General features: G+C 38.2%; 1 protein-coding gene across 1 annotated transcript in view; it reads left to right on the forward strand.

The window, feature by feature from the left end:
- Window positions 1-22,884, forward strand: part of SLC35F1 (solute carrier family 35 member F1) — a 536,791-nt gene that overhangs the window by 494,490 nt on the left and 19,417 nt on the right. Inside the window, exon 7 of the mRNA XM_049899834.1 lies at window positions 3,847-4,001. Coding sequence (XP_049755791.1) covers window positions 3,847-4,001 — 155 coding nt within the window. The remainder of the gene's footprint in view (window positions 1-3,846; window positions 4,002-22,884) is intronic.

Below are 22,884 nucleotides of genomic sequence, written 5' to 3' on the forward strand. Positions count from 1 at the left end.
TCACTTGAAGCTTAATAAAAGTTATTAAAAAAAAATAATAATTCAGTTCATTTGTTTGGTCATGTTGATCAATTGTTTCAAAACCATACAAGGACAACAAGATGGTCGTTTAGATGCATTGCTAAACTCCATTAACTAGCTAATGCCCAGCTAAGAACAGCAAACTGCAGCAATACCTTCATTTCTACTCTGAATTTAATCATGTGTTCATTTGGCTGACTCTGCTGTGCTCACAGAACAAGCTATTAACGCGCTAAAATATTGGTTAACCTGGCAGAGTGATTAACTGTGATGGTGCATATGTTCCCACCCCCATCCCTCTAAATCTAATTTCTGAAGTTTTAAACAATATGCTTAGAATGTTTAAGCTTGATGCATCCTAAGGTAGCTTGATTAGTAGAGTGAAAGGTCTGTTGCACACCTGTTTTCCTACTCTATTTGGCTCACCAATCATGCTTGTGAAGTTACACCTCTTCTCTGAGTCCCCAGGTTATATGTCCAGCTCCCTACTGGACATGTCCTCTTGATGATACTTAGGCATCTGTCATGGACTGAATTATGTCCTCCAAAAAATGTGTGTATCAATTTAGCTGGGCCATGATTTCCAGTATTGTGTGGTTGTCCTCCATTTTGTGATTGTAATTTTATGTTAAAGAGGATTAGGGTGGGATTGTTACACCCTTACCAAGGTCACGTTCCCAATCCGATGTAAAGTTTCCCTTGGGTGTGGCCTACACTACCTTTTATCTCTAAAGAGATAAAAAAAGAAAGGGAAGCAAGCAGAGAGTTGGAGACCTCATACCACCAAGAAAGCAGCACCAGGAGCAGAGCACATCCTTTGGACCTGGGGTCCCTGTGCCTAAGAAACTCCTTTACCAGGGGAAGATTGATGACAAGAAATCTTCCTCCAGAGCCAACAGAGAAAGCTGTCCCCTGGAGAAGACACCCTGTATTTGGACCTGTAACCTACTAGACTGTGAAAGAATAAGTTTCTCTGTTATAGCAGCACTAGATGACTAAGACAGCATCTAAAATTTAGTATGTTCAACTTGGAGCTTTTTTATTTCTCTTGAATACTGGTCCTCCATCTCAGTTAATGGTGGGACACTTCACCCAGTTCCTGAGATAGCCAGAACTCATGGATATCCTTGATGCCTTCCTTTCCCTCCCTGTCTACATCCGGTCCATCACCAGGGCTTATTGAGTCTGCACAGACCTGGCCACTTTTCTTCTCCATTGCCATTCCGAACAAAACTGCTAGCATCTCCCATGTGCCTACACTTCTAACTGATCTCCACCTCTTATGCGGTCCCCCTTTCTTCCTCACAGAGTAGTAGTTAAAGTTACCCTTTAAAAATGTCAATTGGATTGTTAGCCACCTGCTACAAAACCCTCAGTGCTTCCTATTGCAACTAGAATAAAATAGAAATTTCTTTCCAGGACCTACAAGATCCTGCATAATCCAGCCTCCACTAATTTCCAACCTCATCTCTTGTTTCTGCCCGTTCTGTTCTGTCTTCTCAGTCACTCCAGCCTCTGGCGGTTTCTGGAACACATCAGGCTCTGTTCCTTCCCAGAGTCTTCTCATTTGCTAATTCCTGTGCCTAAAATGGAGCCCTGGAGGCACAGTGGTTAAGAGCTCAGGCTGCTAACCAAAAGGCTGGCAGTTCGAATCCACCAGGTGATCCTTGGAAACCTTGTGAGGCAGTTCTACTCTGTCCTATAGGGTCTCTTTGAATCAGAATCAATTCAATGGCAAAGGGTTTTTTGTTTGTTTGTTTGTTTTGTTTTGTTTTATGCTGTAAGTATTCTTTTGCTTGTTCCTCCCTTTTAGTCCTTCAGCATTTAAGGTAAATGTCACCTCCACAAAGAAACCTTACCTAACCACCCTTCCTAAAGCAAAGCCCCCAGTCATTATCTATCAAAGAAACTCCTTTCTCTTCTTCATAGCACTAATACCAATCTGCTGTCATTTAACTCTAAGCTTTTGTCTCTTTTCCTTTGTATTCCTAGTCAATACTAGAGTACCTGGGACATAATAGGTACTCAGTGAATGAACGATTGAATAAACAAGCATATATAAAACGTTAGAGCCCACATATGAGAGTCATGGTGTTCTAGGTAAGGCGATAGAATCATAGGATTCTGGAACTTTCTAGCCCATTCATGGTATAATCCAAATCAGTGATGCCTTCATAGAAAAGGTTCTGGTGCCTGGACTGAGTTCTGATTGAGTCTGATTATTATTAGTGGGTTAATTTAAGGATAAATTTTGTCCCTATTTTGTTAATTCCAGATTCCATAAAGGAACCAGTTAATTTTTATGTCTTTTCATGTATTAATCCTAGATTTTTAGTATTGCATTTTTTGTTACTTAATTATAAAGAAAATGAAACCCCAAAACAGGAAAGTTGACCATTTTTAAGGAATTACAACTTTTGATGGAGAATCAAAAAGCCGTGTGATATTGCTATGATAGAATATCCATATGAGGACTTCTGCATGACTACAACTGAGAAAGTTGTTTTTCCATTTTCCTCTTGGGGCATTTCCACCACACTAGAGGGGGCTGTTGCACTGAGTTTTTTATTTAATGTTCAAAATAATTTTTTTTTTATAGATCTGATGTGGCTTTCCTTAAGTTAGGATCAGAAACTCATAGAGTGATGATTTGTACCCGTGAATACTTTTTATATGGGCAAATCCAGTTTCTCTTTAGAGGAGTCACTGGTCTTCAGAGTCAGAGGAACTGGCTGTTATTCCAGGTACCTATCAAATCCTCCAAAATTCATAGAATTCAGAGGAAACACACACCAGACCCACTTAACGAAGTATTCCTTTGAAAGGTTGCTTTTATTACATTTAATGTCCAAATATCCACTGAATTGTATTACTTACACTTACTCTATGCTGTTTTCTTTCAAGGTAGAGAAGTGAGTATTGTTTTTCTACATCTGTGTTGTATCAACACCTGGGAAAAGATGAGTGGAACTCGATAGCTCTAATTTCTGCTTAGGAGCCTACAAAATTGAATACTTATGAAATTAATATTTAAAATTGTGTATCTAGGCATAACTGTATAGAGAGAGATAGAAATTTAGAGTGTGGGAGACTGGCCATACAGCATTTTAAAGGATTTTTTTTTTTTAATCTTTTACTTTTGCAAAGCCCAACAATTCTTTGATGGTCTGCAACACATTTACCTATTTATTTATAAAACTGCAGATCCCACATACGAGCGTCCATGATGTGCTAGATAAGGTGATGGAAGGGTAGGGCACTGGTGAGCAGGATTCACGGATCATCTCATGCTTAGGGCAATGAAGTGGTCTTCCCAAGGTCACACAGTTAGGATTCCCGTTCAGCATTCTGCCTCCCAACCCAGATCTCTTTTCTATAGAAACCCTTCAATTTTAAGAACTAGGTAATCATTCATCATTGTGAGCAATCTATGATACCAAGCAATTTTGTTCTGGTTTTGCAAATAGTAAAGTAAGAGATAAAAAAAAAAATTAAAAATACTTGGATATCAAAAGTACAATTGGGACTAGAATTCAGGAACCTCCACCCAGTGTTCTGGCTATATAGCCACTAAGAGGCACTCCTTCCTAGAAGAAGCAAGTATCAGATGTGTAAGGAGAAGCAGAAAGTTCATTTTCCACAAATAAATTTCTTTTTACATTTTAGCTATGTATTACCCAATAATAAACATCGACTAATATGGTAAAAGAAAAACTACCTTTTGTAAATGATAAATGGTGTGCTTTCTTCCCCTTCTTTTGCCTACTATGGATACTAAAATGCCCTGACATGGTCCTCTCTTTCCTTTTCCCCTGTCTCCACCAGGACTGCTCTATGTTGGCTTTAGTGCCTGTATGTTTGGTCTGTACAGCTTTATGCCAGTTGTCATAAAGAAAACCAGTGCCACTTCCGTCAACCTCTCTCTGCTCACAGCAGATTTGTACAGCCTATTCTGTGGATTGTTTCTCTTTCACTACAAGGTAAGTTGAGTCAATACTCCTTTGGGAAGGTGATACTTGTTAGGGAATAATGTGGTGCTTATAGGTAGGAATGTCCTGATGTGGAATACCCTGGTTTTGTGTAGGGAAACACAAATTCTGCTGTGCTAACCCCATGTTTTAGGGATTCACATTTCATTCATAAGAACAAGGTAACAATTTATCACAAGAGACCAGTAACTATAAACGTTTGGTAGTGAAAGATAAGAAACAACCATAGAAGAAAAAAGGCTTTTGAGTTTTGGAAGACAGTTTTTCAGACACCATTCAGTCCAGAAGCTACTCTTTTTCCACCCTGAAGTAGGAAGATTTATAAAACTCCTAAACTACAGCCACAAAATGGATTCTGCCAGAAGCGTTGGCAGAGTATGGCCTCCCTGGAGAAACGAAAGAGTGCCTGCAGTTTCTGCTCTGCAGATATTTTTATAGCAAATATGAATGGGAAATGCTAATGCATTAGGAATAGTTTCTTTACTAAAAGATTGAGGTTTGGATAAAGGAATGCAAAGAGATATTGTGAAGTATTTGCAGTTAATACAGCAGCCCAGGAAGAAAGGAAGAACCTATCCAGTCCAAAGATGGACTTACCTAAGGCAGGCATTGACTATGGAACGCTGAAGTCAGATGTTATTCTTCTTAACCCAGTAGTCACTGCAGCCATTAACGGTCAATTAGAACTGGTGTGTAAGAAGCAACCCATCTGCCATTCCTTAACTAATGCTCTAAGATAAGGGTCAGTGTAGACTATGGCCCAGTGTGGAACAGGGTCAATATGGCATATCTAAGCAGATGAAACCAAACTTGTTGTTAGCTGCCATCGAGTCAGCTCAGACTCGTGGCAACCCCATGTACAACAGAATGAAACATCGCCCGGTCCTGCAACATTTTCGTGATCATTGGTATGTTTGAGTTCATTGTTGAGCACCTTCCAAGATGGAGGGCTCATCTTCTAGCACTACCTCAGACAATATTCTGTTATGATCCGTAGGGTTTTCACTGGCTAATTTTTGGAAGTAGATCACCAGGCTTTTCTTTCCAGTCTGTCTTAGACTAGAAGCTTTACTGAAGCCTAGCCAACATTTGTGACCCTGATGATATTTTAAACACCCGTGGCATAGCTTCCAGCATCATAGCAACATGCAAGCCACCACAGTATGACAAACTGACAGACAGGTGGTGAGAGACCAAAGTAGGACAGGCAAAAGAAGAAGAAGAAAAAAGACACTATAGCTATTTCTAGCCAAATGCTTCACCGGTGGTGTTATATTTAACATTACAATCACACTGGTGTGTCTGGCTGATAGGGCATGCTTGGTCAGCAGGGCATCTTCAACTACGTGAAACTGAGGTTGGAGATTCCCAGAGAAATGCTGAAATGGAGGAAGTATACACTGGAGATGTTCAGAGGCAAAGCACCTGAAATGAATAATTTAAACTATAGCTGAGAAAAGCCAAAGTAATAGCCCAGAAACAGACCAGGAAGGGTAGACAAGAATGGGAAAGAAATCGGCAAACAAGGTTAGTAGCTAGAGGACCAGAAGCAGACCTGGAAGCCTGGAGAGGTTGAGAAGGTGGCCCTGGCTGGATAAAATGCTCCAGTTCCTACTTTATTTTGCCAGGTGTGGTAGCAAAAATGACAGCTTAAAGAAACTGTTCAGGCATAGATGATGTTTATATAATGTTTGTAACTTGTCATATCTGTATAATGCAGTCTGTTTCCTGATCTCACTCTGGCCCTTATCTTTCTGATTTGGAATAAAACTCTTTAAAATAATTGGAGGATCTATTGACCAATCAGCAACCCTGCATAGAGACATATATGCAAAGCCTTGTTAATATTATGGGTAACCCATATTAGGACAGAAGACAAATGCTTTATTTCTCCTTTCTCTTAATTCTCATTGTACTTATAATCGGCAACATACCACTTAGTTCTGAATAAACACCGCCTTGTATTCTCTTTTTTTTTTTGTATTCTCTAGTTTTATGAACAATAGTATTTAATCTCTGCAAAGAAATAAACTTAATTCTCACTCAATTTAAACAAAAAAAAAAAAAAAAACTTTCCAGGCAATGCTTGAATTTGTAATCAAGTAGCCATTGTTTTAGAAATCCACTCCCTCCCCCACAATTCCCAGTTTGCCTGCCTCTGAAGTTGGCCTTGGATTCCCCAGATGGGAGAGAAAGAGCAGGGAGAAGGGTAGGACTAAATGACCCCAGGTTTCCCACCACAGCCATGGCGAACCATCTTTGAAAACTACTTTAAAAAAAAATATTATTGAAGGTTTTTTTTATCATTACAAGAGTCAATTATGCTCAATGCAAACATCATGTTAAATTTTATAAAACTCAAAAATGATAATGGGGGCATGTGTGTGTTTTGGGGGAGGTGGAAGAAGAAGCTGGTTGTACCTTTTTGTAAATTTTTTTTTTTGTGCTTTAGGTGAAAGTTTACAGCTCAAGTTAGTTTTTCATTCACAAATTTACACACCTACTATTTTGTGACATTGGTTGCATTCCCCACAACATGAGAAGCTGGTTATACTTTTATCTGTGTTCTTTAGAGAAATGTCTCTTCAGATCTTTTGGCCATTTTTTAACTGGGTTATTTGTCTTTTTATTCTTGAGTTGTAAGAGCTCTTTGCATATTCTTGATACAAGATCTTTATCAGATACATGATTTGCAAATACACATTCTTTCATTCTGTGGGTTGCCTTTTCCCTTTCCTGGTAGTGTACTCTGAAACACAGACGCTTTAAATTTTGACAAAGTTCAATTTATCTATTTGGCTATAGCTTTATAAACATGAATTTAAACAAGTAAATCCCACCACTGCCACCGAGCCTCCAAGTTATCACTGGTTGCTTCCTCCCCTAGCTCCTTTGCAGGGCTGCTAGAGAATGCGTTTAATTGTCTTGCATTGCATGGTCTAAGAGGATGGGTGAAAAGTCACAGCCTAGGGACCAGAAGATTCCATGAAAATGAGGGTTTCTTTAACTGTATGAAGAGTGTCTTGTGGCGGAAGACTAAGGCCAGTAATGCTCAGCTTTGGCTGCACATTGGAATCACCTAAAGAGTTTTGAAAATGCTGATGCCCTGGTCCTCCTCTCGCAGACTCGATGTCAGGGATCTGGGGTGCTGGCAGGGCAGCAGATTTTTAAAGCCTCCACAAGCGATTCTAGTGTGAAGCCAGGATTGAGAGCCAGTGGTTCAGACTTACTTTATATGGCTGCAGGTAGGTGGAACTAGGACCAAAGAGTGGACCAAGGAACTAGGACCAAGGTTATTGCTAAATGTAAAGTGTGATAAGCTGTTAACAGCTAGTCATCTGAAAATGGAATAGACTTACTTGGTAAGTAGGAATTCCCAGTCACTGGAAGAGTTCAAGTAGAAGATGGACAAGAATTTGAGAGGGATCAAGTGGAGGGAACTCACGCTTCAGGACTGGGGGTTGGACCAATGACCTCTGAGATCTCATTTGGTTTTACTGTAACCTCCAGTTATGGTTTAGTCTTTCAGTTAATCATGATGTCTTTACTCTAAGCAACCTTTTGGTCTATCCTCTGTTGAGAGGATAGGGCTATTTTCTCACAGATGTTATTTACCCAGGCAGAACTAAATGACTAAATGAAGCTCTGCTGCCCAACATCAATTATTTGTTTTTCCTTGCTTTCCAGCCTTGAAAAAAATCTATTCCTTTCCCCACCCATCAGTCTACTTTTCCAGATTCTCTGCCTCTTATGCTGACCGTCATATGTTGACTGGGGAGTAAAGCCCCACATGCTGGGGAAGCAAATGACCTAATTCTAAATTAGACTCTTTGGATGGTATAGTGCTATTGCAAACTCTAATTTCACAAGACTTTTGAAAGTGGCTATATGTTCTGTTTTTTATTACCTGACAACATTATTGAATCCAGAAGAGTAAATCTATAGCAATCCATGGCAAGTACAGGAAATGAGCTTTACTGGGCCTCAGAGACTCCCAAAACCAAACCAAGGAAAAGATTTACATGGAAGCTTTTCAATTTGTTGGTGTCTTGGCTTTTCAAGGTCAGAACTTGGTCTATTATGAACTATATCGCCTTATATTTATTGTCCAAACAAGGACACCTTTGAAATTGAAAGGGTATTAGTTTGCTAGTACTACTATAACATATTACCACCAGCTTAGTGGCTTAAGACAACACAAATTTTTATCTTGCATTTCTGGAGGTCAGATGTCTCACTGGGCTTCAATCGAGTGTTAGCAGGGCTCCTTTGCTTCTCGATGATTTAGAGGAGAATCCATTCCCTTGCCCTTTCTAGCTTCTAGAGGCCACCTATATTTCTTGGCTGGTGGCCCCTTCCACTATCTTGAAAGCCAGGAGTATAGCATCTTCCAATCTCCTCTTTCTTTACTCTTTGCTTCTATCTTATAAAAATCCTTGTGATTAGATTGGATCCACCCAGATAATTCAGGAAAATCTCCCATCTCAAAATCCTTAATGTAATCACATCTGTAAAGTCCCTTTTACCATGTAAGGTAATGTATTCATAGGCTCTAGGGATTAGGACATGGACGTCTTTGAGGGACTATTATTCTGCCTACCACATGGAGACTATTAATAATTACTCTAGGACAATAGGGTGTGCAGGCGCTAAGCCAGGCCAGCTAGTGGATGTGCTATTTAGAGGTTGTATCTGGGCAGTGAAGATAGCATTGGATGAGGCAAATACACATTCTCCACCTACAGACACTCTGTGCTCTGCTTGTTGAATCTTCTACCTTATTTTTTTTAAGCAGTTCTGGTTTCCTGCTAATATATGATTTTAATAAAGAAAACACCAAGTCATGTGGAAAGAGAATGAATGGAGGTGGGAGGACTACTTCAGTATCTATTGTGTGGCAGAAAGAAATGGATTTTTGGAGTCAAAGGGGCCTAGATTTAAAACGTGGCTTCTGTTTACTCTTTATGTACATTGGGTCAGCTATTCTGTCTAGTCTTCAGAGACTTACCTTATGGAGTTATTGAAAAGAGTAAATTAGATCATTAATATAAAGCTGCACAGTGTAAGAACTCAGTAAACAGTGGCCCCTCCCTGTCACTTCTTCCATTTAGAGATGTTAATGTGTTCCTAATTTCACCAATTAAAATTCTAAAGGCACATATAGTTGTTTTGTCTTTTTTTTAATCCCATACAAGGAAATTTATTATCTTAATTTTTCACCACCAGAAAAAGGCAGTGGTTGTTGTTATTTTTTTTTCCCATAAGTGGTGATCAGCAATAATGCATTTCTCTCATTAAATGTATAGTTCAAGATTAGTAATTCCTATTTCATTCCATTTTTTGACTTTCAATCTTATTTTAAGATTGTATAACTACGTGTAGCTCTTAAAATTTTTGTGTGAATTCCCTCTTGTTCCTTGCTTGAAAAAGCAAAACTAGGGTTTCATGCATAAAAACTTAGAAAATATTATATCAGTCATGTTCAACTGAATACCTTGATTTCTTCACTGTTTGCAAAAGAATTTTTAAGTGATAACCAGAAATACAGAATACTCAAGAGTTGTTAAAATACCAATGAATTCTTTCACTAAATGCCAGCATGTACTTAACATTCTTCAGGAAAATGGTGGCCAATGTTGAATATCAGGATATTCCCTTTTTCCCTACATTTTAAAGAGAAGATGGCTTATTTCACATATTCTATCATTACTTTTTTTTAAGGTTTAATATTGCTACAAAATTGCTATAATAGTCAAGGTTGAGAGTAACTTCGTAAGAAGAGATCATTTTTATAGTTTTACCAAAATGAACTGGAAATTTGATAGAAAAAAAAAATAAACATTATAAGTTCTCTCCAAGTCTCCTTCAAATCCACACTGCACCACCTGAGACCACAGATGATCCTATTGGAAGGGTAATATTTTAGGTAGATAAGGGTTCCATAAAGGAGCCCTTGTGGTGCAGTGGTTAAAGTGATCTTCTACTAACCAAAAGGTTGGCAGTTTGAAACCACCAAAGGTTCCAAGGGAGAAAGATGTGGCAGTTTGCTCCCGTAGAGATTTACAGCCTTAGAAACCCTACGGGGCTGCTATGAGTCGAAATCAATTTGACGGCAGTAGGTTTGGGAAGGGTTCTATAAAGCTTCTGCTCTTGTATCAGGAACATGTTTTTATCATCCAAATATTCCCTACTACTAATAATGATAAACAACAATCAAAAAACAAAGGGAGAAATTTCAAAATTATTTGTCAAAGAAGGCTACTCCAAGTATTCTAAATAATGTGATTAATGTGGGATTTTTAGGATTTCTTCTATATATTTTCCTTAAAAGATATTCTGCATGTTTTAGTCTCATCTTTATACCAGATTTTTTTTTTTTTTGTAATTGCTCTGAGTTATTTTCAACAAATAATCAGAAAGATTTCTTACATTCTCAACTCCTCATGCTAGCAATCCAGTCACATCCTATGAAGACAGGCGTAGAGCCCGGTAATCCACCCTGATCCTCCCCATCAGCTACTAAAAATCACATCTCACCTGTGTCAATTTCTCCTACTGTGTTTTCATTATGAAAGATCTGGCAAAAAAAAAAAAAAAAAGCTTAGTAACTCTGGTCATGGGATCAATTTAGTAATATATTATTATGCATTAAATTTAAAAGAACTTTATTGAGCAAATATTTATACTGTGCCTGCTATACGCTGGGCACTGTTCTAGATGCTTACCTCTTAATTTATAAATAAAGATGACAAAGCACCAACAATCGCCAGGCGGAGTAATGCAAATGATGAGATTCCAAACCACTGAAACTTGAACAGACCAGTAATTTCAAGCATCCCTAACATCTGAGAGTCAATGCCAGAGAGTTTGCAGAGATTGCAGTAAGGGTGGATTCTTTCATTAGATATGGATGAGAATCTTGAGCCAAACAAACCTGCTGATCCTCTGTGACAGTAAGCAATTTCAGTAATGTAACTGTGCTTTAAAAGCCAAGGCAGGCTGCCTCAACCTTTGGCAACTCATGAACAAAAGAGCAATACTGTGCATCTTATTTATAAAAATACTCTTATAAGTAGCCTGTTATATTTCTTTTTGTAAGAATAGTATCTTCAAAGGCTGTGAATTTTAAGCTTATGACGCCCAAATGTAATTATAAATGGGAGATTTTAAAATTAATATCTAATATTTTGCCTTTTATGGCTCTCTACATTTTTTTTTTGGTAAAAATAGAGATGACAACATTGGCCAATTCAGCATTTTTCATGTGTACAATTCAGTGAGACCAATTACATCAATTATATTCTGCAACCATCACCAATATCCACTGCCAGATTTTCCATCACCATAAGCAGAAACTCACTGCTTCCTAAACAATGATTTCCTCTTTCTCCTTCTCTCTCATTCCTGATAACCACGATTAGGCTTTGAGGTCTATACATTTGCCTGTTCTAGGTATTTTCATATGACCCAGCAATTCCACTCTTAGGTCTCTACTCAAAAGACTTGAAAGCAACAACACAAACAGGCACATATATACCAGTGTTCATTGCAGCACTGTTTGCAATAGTTAAAAGGTGGAAATAACCCAAATACCCAACACCAGATGAATGGATAAACAAAATGTGCTGTATACACACAATGGACTATTACTCTGTCATAAAGAGAAACTGAGTCTTGATAATGCCACAACATGGATGAAGGTTGAAAACATGTTGGGTGAAAGAAGACAGTCACAAAGGACAAGTATTGTATGATCTGATCTGACTAATATGAAATCCCTTTATATTTTTTCCAAACTATCACTGGTGCAGTAGACATTGGGGAACTGGCATCAGAGACCCAAAAGCATTTTAACAGGAAATACCAAAGCGATAGAGCAGTGAATGTTTGAACTTGATTTTTCCCTGCACAGCCTCTTTTGAGGCAACCACTTTGCTGAATTAGTCAGGGTGTTGTTAGCTTCTAAGGGTGGGGGAGAGGCACTTCCCAAGCAGCCATTCAGGAACCCAGGCTCCTTCCATCTTGTGGCTCTGCCATCCTCTTAGAGCAGAGGTCAGCAAATTATGACCTGTGAGCCAGCTGCCCATTTTTGTAAATAAAGTTTTATTAGAGTACAGTCATGCTCATTTGTTTACATAATATCTATGGCTGCTTCCGCACTGCATCAGCAATGTTGAGTACTTGTGACAGAGACTTTATGACCCACAAGCCTGTAATATTTACTATCTGGCCTTTTAAGAAAAGTTTGACAACCCCTGGGCTAGGGCTTAGGAGTCTTCTGTTTGACTCTCTGTTATCAGGCTAGTGGATGAAAGAAGAGAGCCTAGAGGATAGGGGACGTTTATGGCTCTGTTTAGAGTAGTATACATAACCTCCTCCTAATTCTATTGGCCAGAACTCAGTCACAGGGCCACAGCTAATTACAAAGGAGGTTGCAAAATGTAGCCAAACTGTTGATGCAGGAAGAAAAGAAAATAGGTTTAGTGAACAGATAGCCCATTGCTGCCATACTAGCAATTTCTATTTATCAGAAATATTGGAAAGATTAGAAAAGTTGGGAATAAATTATGAAGCAGGCCCAGAATTAATAGCCAGAAGTCAAAATTCCTGTTACATAAATTTATTCATAAACTCCACATCACAAACAGATATTTTGAACTCATAACCTCAGAACAAGCTGTAAGGAAAAAAATGAAATGGACTAGAGTTGTTACAGAAGTTTCAAATGGAAAGACTTCTTGTCAGATTGGGGCATAGCCAGGAAAGGCCAACTCGTTATCTCACAGGAGAATGCATGGGTTGTGTTCGTCACCAGCATGCACCGTCTGGCCCCATCTTGCACACTCAGACACCTAACTTTGTCAGCAAGCCTGGATGATCCATCTCCGAGGATCAGACTATTAATGAACCAAGCTGACAGTTTGCTAAGGTCAAGAGCCAAGATTGCCACAGACATGAAAGGCTGAAGCAGAACCACCACACTACACAACTCCAGAGTTCCCCTTGGCTGGGAGACTTTTTTTTCTAATTATATATTTCAATTTTATAAGAGTTTTTACTTACTCCCTTCTATTAAAGATGTTTGGAATCCCTGGATGATGCAAATAGTTAACACTCTCTGCTACTAACCAAAAGGCTGGAGGTTTAAGGCTCCTCAGAGCTACCTTGGAAGAAAAGCCTGCAATCTGCTTCTAGAAAAAAATCAGCCATTGAAAACCCTGTGGAGCACAGTTCTACTCTGACATACATGGGATCACCATGAGCAGGAGTTGACTCCATGGCAACTGGTGGTATGAAAGACAATTAACACTTTCATGCATCCTCCTACTGTCCTGCCCTCATTTCCTGACTTTGGTGTATTGTTTTTATATTGTCAATTATTTTATTAGCTAACTTCTGTAAATATAATCGCTATGATTTTTTAAGTCATATTTTCACACGTACTACATTTGCTATGCCACCAGTCTGAAATGCAAGGCCTTCTTTTCTGAATTCCTTGTCTCGATTTGTCTCTTGGCTGGATTTCATCACTACTGTTATCATCAGGAAGTATGGCTGCCAAGTATGGTTGTGCAGGTTGTGAACAGTGCAAATTTTCCCTTTATAAGGAATTTTTTCAGCAGATGGTAGTGATGATATTTTGTGATGAAAGGTACCATTGCACTAGTTTTGGATCTATCAGAAAGCGTTCCTAAGTCTTTGCTTTCTTGAAAATTTTCTTGTCTTTGTATGCAAAGGATAGCATCCCTGGGTTACAATGTTTTTTTCTCAGCACTGTATAGGTATTGTTCTTTTATTTTTAAGAATGGAGCACTGCACCAGCCTTTTTTATATCTTTTGAGTGTCTGGATTATATCATTATGAAGTTTTGTTTTTTTAATGGACCACAAGTACCATGGCCTCCACCAGACTGAGTCCAGTACAACTAGATGGTGCCCAGCTACTCTGACAGGGATCACGATAGAGGGTCCTGAACAGAGCTGGAGAAAAAAGTAGAACAAAATTCTAACTCACAAAAAAAGAAAAGACTTACTGGCCTGACAGAGACTGGAGAAACCCTGAGGGTATGGCCTCTAGACACCCTTTTAGCTCAGTAATGAAGTCACTCCTGAGGTTCACCCTTTAGCCAAAGATTAGATACGCCCATAATACAGAATGAGACTAATGGGGCACACCAGCCCAGGGGCAAGGACTAGAAGGTAGGAAGGGACAGGAAAGCTGGTAACAGGAAACCCAAGGTCAAGAAGGGAGCGTTTTTACATGTCGTGGGGTTGTTAACTAATGTCATAAAATGATACGTGTGCTAACTGTTTAATGAGAAGCTAGTTTATTCTTTAAACCTTCATCTAAAGTACAATAAAAAAAATTTTTTTAAGTTTTGTTTTTTTCCAAAAAGAGTCCATAAGTGTTATATTTCTTGTTGTTTGAAACTATCTCTGATGTCTTTATACTTATATGCCAACTTTTTGTATGGTCCATCTCACTTCCAAGGATACAATCCCTTGGTGGCCTTGAATTGCTCCCCAGTTCATCACAGAGCCCCCAGATAATGGCAAGCCCCAGTGCCTCACTGATACCCCAAGAATCTGAGGAAGTTAATAAGGGTTCCTATCTCAGAGGATGTTTCCTTGACTTTTCCCTGAGTTTGCCTAATCACTTCAATTAATTCTCTCCAGTTTGTAAGAATATCTGTGAGTCTCAAGAGCTTCCTAACTCCTTGTCTTTCCCCTAAATATTTTTGGATAGGTAATGCTTTCAAAATGCTGAGTTATGCTGGAATCTTTTGGACTTTGCTTGGGCTGCCACTTTTGAAAGTGTATGGCATAAGATTTTTCCCCTTTTCTTGTTTGGTTGCTACCAAAACTCTTGGCTGGTTTCGACTTTGGAGCTCATTCCATTAAGCACTGAGAGTCCCTGTGATCCTGTTTCCCTCTGACATCTTTACTCAGAAATACCTTTTTTTACATATTCCCATGCATACCTGCATATACAAATGTTTAATAAGGAATGCATTTGTGTTCATAGAGAGATACCTGAAAGAATATTCAAATGTGCACACAGTTTCAAGGGCAGGCAGAATAGCAGATTTGTCACACACTTGAGCTCAAGCCTGAGCTCTGGAGTCAGACGGCTTGTGTTTGAATTCTAGCTCCACTCCCTACCAAGGAGCCCCTATAAACATTTTTGTATCACGGGTTCATTTCACAATCTAATGAAGCCCGGAGCCCCCTTTCACAAAGTTTTTGAATGCCTCAAATAAAACACATAGGATTAAAAAGCAGGCCAATTATACTAAAATCAAGTTGTCAAAATATTTTTCAATATTGTGACATAGTAATGTATGAATCACAAGATCTAGAAGCAGATCTAATAACTACTGTCATTTCAAAGCAGTGATGAGTATAAACAATATTTGGAGAGATCTGAAGCAATTGTAATGCAATATGAAAATATATGTGATTTCTATTGGTGAAGTCTAAGGTATTGCTGATATGACTGTAGCTTATTACTTAGATCGATAATCGAAGATATGCTAGAGGTCAGCGAGAATAAGGATCCAGGTTTCTCATCCAGGTTCACAGACCACCTCAGGTCTATACAGGAACCCTTAGTAAAGAGTCCGTGATCCTACCGGTTATACAGCCTTGAACAAAAGTTACTTAAACTTTCTCAACCTTAGTTTCCTCATCGGCAAAATGGGCATCATAATGGTATCCATCCCATAGGATTAATTGTGAGGAACAAATGACATAGTACAGGGAAATCATTTACCACAGTGTCTGACACAGTGACTGCTGTATAAATGATGCCATTATTAAGGATGGTAGAATTTGAGTCTTCTGTGTTCTTTACACTTTTAAATGTTGCTCAAATCACATATTGCTCAAACACTATATGAACATTGATTATTTTTATAATCATAAAGCGATAAAGCTATTTTCAGTTTGAGAATAAATAAGGCTAGCAAACCCCTCAAATAAAAAAGAAATGTAGATATGAAACTATGCTATTGGAAAATGGGACAAAATTACAACCAGGCACTGATCAGATTATAATTATTTATTCTCAATTTTAATTGACAAGCATGAAGAAAAAAACAAAGTATTCCTTTGCCTTTGTTTTTAATCTTTATTTTTATATAAATAAGCTTTTCACTTATTAGAATGCCAAGCACCAACTTTAACTCTCACCCTTGAAAGGACTAACTTTATGTACCAAGTAAGTACTAAGCGATGTGATGACAGGGACCATGGGTGTCTCCTTCTCTGAGTACAGGGTCTGGCACAGTACTGTATTTTACGCAAATAACGTGCACCTTCTACGTTTGTTTCCAACCATGCCTTCCCTTCATGAGATATTTTTGTGAACACGTTATGTTAATTTTTTTACAATAATACGTAAAAAAAAAATTGGCACGGTTGGCAAACAAACGTAGAAGGTGCATGTTATTTGCATAAAAATACAGTAAGCAGTTATTATTTATTAAATAAAAGCCTTGATTTTCAGTAAACACTGAAGGTTAATCTTCAATTTTCTAGGCTGAACATTATCTAGCAGTTTTCACCGAAGAAGCTAAAAAGCTTTTGACTGATGTGACTTTTTATGTCCCAAGTTGATGAAACAAGCTAAAAGGTGAAAAATTTAGATCCCACAGTAACAAAACACTGTTTTAATTCATTCCTTGGCTAAATTGATCAATTACCTAGAGAACATCTCAAAAGAGCATGAATGTTAGAAAATCAGTTCAATGCTATAGTTACTGTATACAGTGTCATGGGTAATGAAGACTGGAACTCACATCAGGGGTTGAAATTTGCTGAGAAATTTCTTCTATTTATTAAAAAAAATCTAATATTCAGATTTATTATTCATAAGTCATCCCACGGTAAAATTATGAAATGAATCATTGTTACACACTGTATCTACATATTTGTATTTGTACATATAGACCAAGGGTCAGCAAACTTTTTATATTAAAGGGTCAAGTAGTAAGTATTGTAGGCTTTGGAGGCCATATAGTTTCTGTTGCACCTACTCAGCTCTCCTGTGAGCATGGTTGTCTTCTAATAAAACTTTATTTACAAAACCGGGCAACTGCCAGATTTGTTAGTTTATTTACCCCTAATGTAGATTATAACTTTTTTCAAAACGTCTTTCTAGTCTTCAGTATCAGGAGAGAACTATTTCCTCCACAAAGTGTGTGAATGAAACTGTGAAAAGCTATGCACATAATATTATCAATTTAATTGCATTATAAGTGTGCAGACTTGTTTTCAAAGGTAATTATAATTATTTTCACCACGTTTTAAAACAAATCAAGTGTCTGCGTCCGTTTGAGTTCTTGGTGGCATCTAAGGCTATATCTGTGAGTTTTGTTATAAGGATAGCTATGGCATGCATAGAAACCCTAGTGATACAGTGATTAAGTGCTATGGCTGCCAACCAAAAGGCTGACAGTTCAAATCCACCAAGCGCTTCTTGGAAATTCTGTGGGGCAGCTCTACTCTGTTATAGGGTCGCTATGAGTCAGAATCAACTCAATGCAACGGGTTTGGTTTTTTGGTTTTATGGCATGCATACAATGTAGTGAAGGTCTTCAGTTTATTGCTTTTTTTTTATTTTACGTAAAGAAATGAATAGTGTATCAGTGAAAACCAGTAGCCCTGAGCTAAGATGCAAGAAGGAAGGAATATTAAAACCATAGCTTACAAAGAAGGATGAACTATTTAGGAAGCAAAGACATCTGGAGACAGAGAGAGCATTCCAAACTGATTTCATACTTCTAGTTTGCCCCTGAAGAAATAAACAACAGCATGAAACAATAATATTACCAAATTAACTTTTCCCAGAATCACATGTGTCCAGAGAAAAGAGACTATTACACAGACAGGTTAATTTGATAGTAGAGAAGGTCTTTTCCAAGTTACAAGTCTCCTGACAGTTTGGTAATATCTTCTCATTCCCATCTCCCTCAAAATTATATATGGAGAGACATATAGATGGCTATAGTTTTGTCGATTATAGATGTCAAATTTAGGAGACAACACAAAATTGTCAAGAAAAAAAAGTGTTGTGTGGTAATAGCATAACCCACAGTTAACATTGTTTTAAAGTCTGAATACATTAGATAAATTTAACTTTTGAAAATTTTTGTAAGTGTTATTGTTGAGTGCCATGGAGTTAGTTTCAACTGTGTACAATGGAAAGAAATGCTGCCTGGTCCTGTGCCATGCTCACAATCATTGCCATGTTTGAGACCATTATTGCAGCCACTGTGTCAAACCATCTTGTTGTGAGGGTCTTCCTCTTTTTCTCTGACCCTCTACTTTATCAAATATGATGTCTGTCTTAGTTATCTAATGTTGCTATAACAGAAATACCACAAGTGGATGGCTTTAACAAAGAAGCTTATTCTCTCACAGCCTAGTAGGTTAGAAGTCCAAATTCAGGACGTCAGCTCCAGGGGAAGGCTTTCTATCTGTGTCAGCTCTGGAGGAAGGTCCTTGTCATCAGTCTTCCCCTGGACTAGGAGAGTCTCAGCACAGGGACCCCAGGTCCAAAGGATGCACTGTTCTCCTGGCACTATTTTCTTAGTAGTATGAGGTTCCCATATCTCTCTACTTGCTTCTCTCTTTTGTATCTCAAAAGAGGTTGGCTTAAAATGCAACCTAATCCTTTAGATTGAGTCCTGCCTCATTAACATAACTGCCAATAATCTCATCTCACTGACATCATAGAGAAAGGATTTATAACACATAGGAAAACCAGATCAGATGGCAAAATGGTGGACAATCACACAATACTGAGAGTAATGACCTAGCCAAGTTGACAGGGATTTTGGGGGAACACAATTTAATCCATGACTGGTCCTTCCTGTTAACATGTCCAAAGGTCTCTCCTGTTAACATGTCTAAGGTATGTGAGATGAATCCTCGCCATCCTCATTTCTAAGGAGTATTATGGCTGTACTTCTTCCAAGACTTGTCCTTCTTCTGGCGGTCCATGGTATATTCAATATTCTTCGCCAACACCATAATTCAAATGCATCAATTCTTTGGTCTTCCTTATTTGTTGTCCGGCTTTCGAATACATATGAGTTGATTGTAAATATCATGGCTTAAGTCAAGCACACCATAGTCCTCAAAGTGCGTCTTTGCTTTTTAACACTTTAAAAAGATCTTTTGCAGCAGATTTGCCCAATGCAGTGTGTCTTTCGATTTTTTTGACTGCTGCTTCCATGGGCATTGATTACAGACCAAGTAAAACGAAATCCTTGACAACTTCAATATTTTCTCTATTTATTGTGATGTTGCTTGTTGGTGTAGTTGTGAGGATTTTTGTTTTCTTTATGTTGAGGTGTAATCCATACTGAAGACTGTATTCTCTGATCTTCATCAAAAAGTGCTTCAAGTCCTCTTCGCAAACAAGGTTGTGCATCTCCGTATTGCAGGTTGTTAATGAGCCTTCCCTTAATCCTGATGCTGTGGCCTTCTTCATATAGTCCAGCTTCTTGGATTATTTGGTCAATATACAAATTGAATAAGGATGGTAAAAGGTTACAACCCTGACGCACCTGATTTTAAACCACACATTAAAACCAAACCCACTGCCATCAAGTCAGTTCTGACTCATAGCAACCCCATAGGACAGAGTAGAACTGCACCATAGAGTTTCCAAGGAGCACCTGGTGGATTCGAACTGCCGACCTCTTGGTTAGCAGCCATAGCACTTAGCCACTATGCCACCAGGGTTACCAAACCACACGATATCCCATTGTTATTTTCAAACAACGGCCTCTTGGTCTATGTACAGGTCCCTCACGAGCACAGTTAAGTAGTGTAGTCAGTAAAACACAGGTAACCATCAAGGCAGCGAGCTGGTTTGTTCCAGTTCAAACCCCTTCGGAGAATTTGCATTTCTAACAAGTTCTCTGCTGAGAATTTGTATTTCTATCAGATTCCATGCTGAGAATTTGCATTTCTAACAACTTTCCTGGAAGTTATACATAACAATCACCTGGTGATCTTGCTAAAATGTAGATTCTGGTTCAGAATATCTGGGGTGGGAATGCAAATTTTCAGCGGGGAACTTGTCAGAAATGCAAATTCTTAAAGAGGTTCTAACAGGAATGAACCTGTTCAAAGCACAGATAAACATCTTTCTGGTGTTCTCTGCTTTCAGCCAAGAGCCATATGACATCAGTAATGATATCCTTCATTCCATGTCCTCTTCTGGATCTGACCTGAATTTGTGGCAGTTCCCTGTTGATGTATTGCTACAATCATTTTTTATTTATCTTCAGCAAAATATTACTCACGTGTGATATTAATGCGATGTTTCAACAAGTTCCTCATTGCATTGGATCACCTTTCTTTGGAATGGTCACAAATATGGATCTCTTCAGGTAAGTTGGCCAAGTAGCTGCCTTCCAAATTTCTTGGCATAGATGAGTGAGTACTTCCAGTGGTGCATCCATTTGTTAAAACATCTCAATTGGTATTCCATCAATTCCTGGAGCTCTGTTTTTTGCCAGTGCCTCAGTGTGCCTTGGACTTCTCTCTTCAGTACCATCAGTTCCTGATTACATACTACCTCCTGAAATGGTTGAAAGTCAATCAATTCTTTTTGGTACAGTGACTCTATGTATTCTTTCTGTCTTCTTTTGCTGCTTCCTGCATTGTTCAATATTTTGCCCATAGAATCCTTCAAAATTGCAACTCGAGGCTTGAATTTTTTCTTCAGTTCTTTCACCTTGAGAAATGCTGAGCATCGTATTTTTTTTTGGCTTTCTGGCTCCAGGTCTTTGCACATTTCACTATAATACTTTGTCTTCTCAAGCCACCCTTTGAAATCTTCTGTTCAGCTCTTTTTCTTCATCATTTTTTCTGTTTGCTTTAGCTACTCTGTGTTCAAGAGCAAGTTTCAGAGTCTCTTATGACGTCCATCCTGGTCTTTTCTTTCTTTCCTGTCTTTTTAATAACCTTTTGCTTCCTTCATGTATGATGTTCTTGATGTCATTCCATAACTTGTCTGATCTTTGGTCATTAGTGTCCAAGGTGTCAAATCTGTTCTTGAGATGGTCTCTAAATTCAGGTGGGATATACTCAAAGTCGTATTTTGGTTCTCATGGCTTCGTTTTAATTTTCTTCACCTTTAACTTCAACTTACTTATGAGCAAATGATGTTCTATTCCACAGTCCGCCCCTGGCCTTGTTCTGACTGATGATATGGACCATCTCCATTGTCTCTTTCCACAGATGTAATCAATTTGATTCCTGCGTTTCCCATCTGGCGAGGTCCACGTGTATAGTCGCCGTTTATGTTGTTGAAAAATGGTATCTGCAGTGAAGAAGTCGTTGGTCTTGCAAAATTCTGCCATGCAGCCTCCAGCTTCATTTCTGTCACCAAGGCCATGTTTTCCAACTACTGATCCTTCTTCTTTGTTTCTGACTTTCACATTCTAATCACCAGTAATTATCAATGCATCTTGATGGCATGTTTGGTCAATTTCAGACTGCAGAAGTTGGTAAAAATCTTCAGTTTCTTCATCTAAGGCATTAGTGGTTGGTGCTTAAATTTGAATAGTTTTATAAGCTGGTTTTCCGTGTAGGCGAATGGATATTACGCTGTCATTGACAACGCTGTGCTTCAGGATAGATCCTGAAATGTTCTTTTTAACAATATATGCAACACCATTCCTCTTTAGTTTGTCGTTCCTGGCATAGTAGACCATATAAATGTCTGATTTAAAGTTGCCATTATGAGTCCATTTCAGCTCACTAATGCCTAGAATATTGACCTTCAAGCAATACATTTCATTTTTAACAATTTCCAGTTTTCCATAATTCATACTTCATACAGTCCACATTCTGATTACCAATGATTGTTTGCAGCTGTTTGTTCTCGTTTTGAGTTGTGCCACCTCAGCAAATGAAGGTCCCGAAAGCTTTACTCCATCCACATCATTAAGGGTGGCTAGACTTTGAAGAGACTGTTCTTTCCCATTCATATTTTGAGTGCCTTCCAATCTGATGGCCTCATCTTCCAGCAGTATATCAAACAGTGTTCCGCTGCTGTTCATGAGGTTTTCACTGGCCAATTTTTTTCAAAAGTAGATTTCCAGGTCCTTCGTCTTAGTCTGTCTTAGTCTGGAAGCTAGTATTAAAATACTGTTGGCATTGCTTCCAGCATCACAGCAACAGGTTTATAATAGGTAGAAATTTTAACTTGAAAAGAAAAAAAGTAACTAACAGTGTTGTTGAATGTCTCAGTCATATTTTTTATAGTACTCCATGGATTTCAAGGATTATACTGTATTATGGAAATGCAATATAAAATAATTCGTAAGATTTTATTATGTAATAATTAAAAATCTGGGCCCCTTGTCAGTGATATTTTGGAATTTAAAAGTAAGCCTTGAGGGCTATTTAGGAGAAGATGGTAACTATATCAGGTACCCAACTGCTTATTTAGGAAAAAAATTGTGAATAAATATTAAATCCATAATATATAAAGGTAAAACTGATTTTTCCTTGACATTTGTCACATCATGATTTTTTTTACAAATAAATTGCTTATTTATTTCATTTCTCTGTCTTTCCTGCCACCACCAGGTATATGTGAGAGAAGGGAATATAGAATTCCAGTATGATTGCAGGAGAGTTCATTTTTCATTTTGTCAAATCATCCTCCTGACAGACCTTAAAATATTTCTTCATGATTGTTCATTTTTATGAATTGAGAAAGAATAGCTTTCAAGTTCATCAATAATCCATTAAGGTTGTGCCAACTTTAAAGTTGAATCTTTCTCCTATGCAGAAGAAATAAGGATTACTCTTAGAGGCTTGAATATAAGAAACAGAAGAAACAAAAA

Source organism: Elephas maximus, chromosome 1 (genome assembly GCF_024166365.1).
Source record: "Elephas maximus indicus isolate mEleMax1 chromosome 1, mEleMax1 primary haplotype, whole genome shotgun sequence".
Classification (NCBI taxonomy): domain Eukaryota; kingdom Metazoa; phylum Chordata; class Mammalia; order Proboscidea; family Elephantidae; genus Elephas; species Elephas maximus.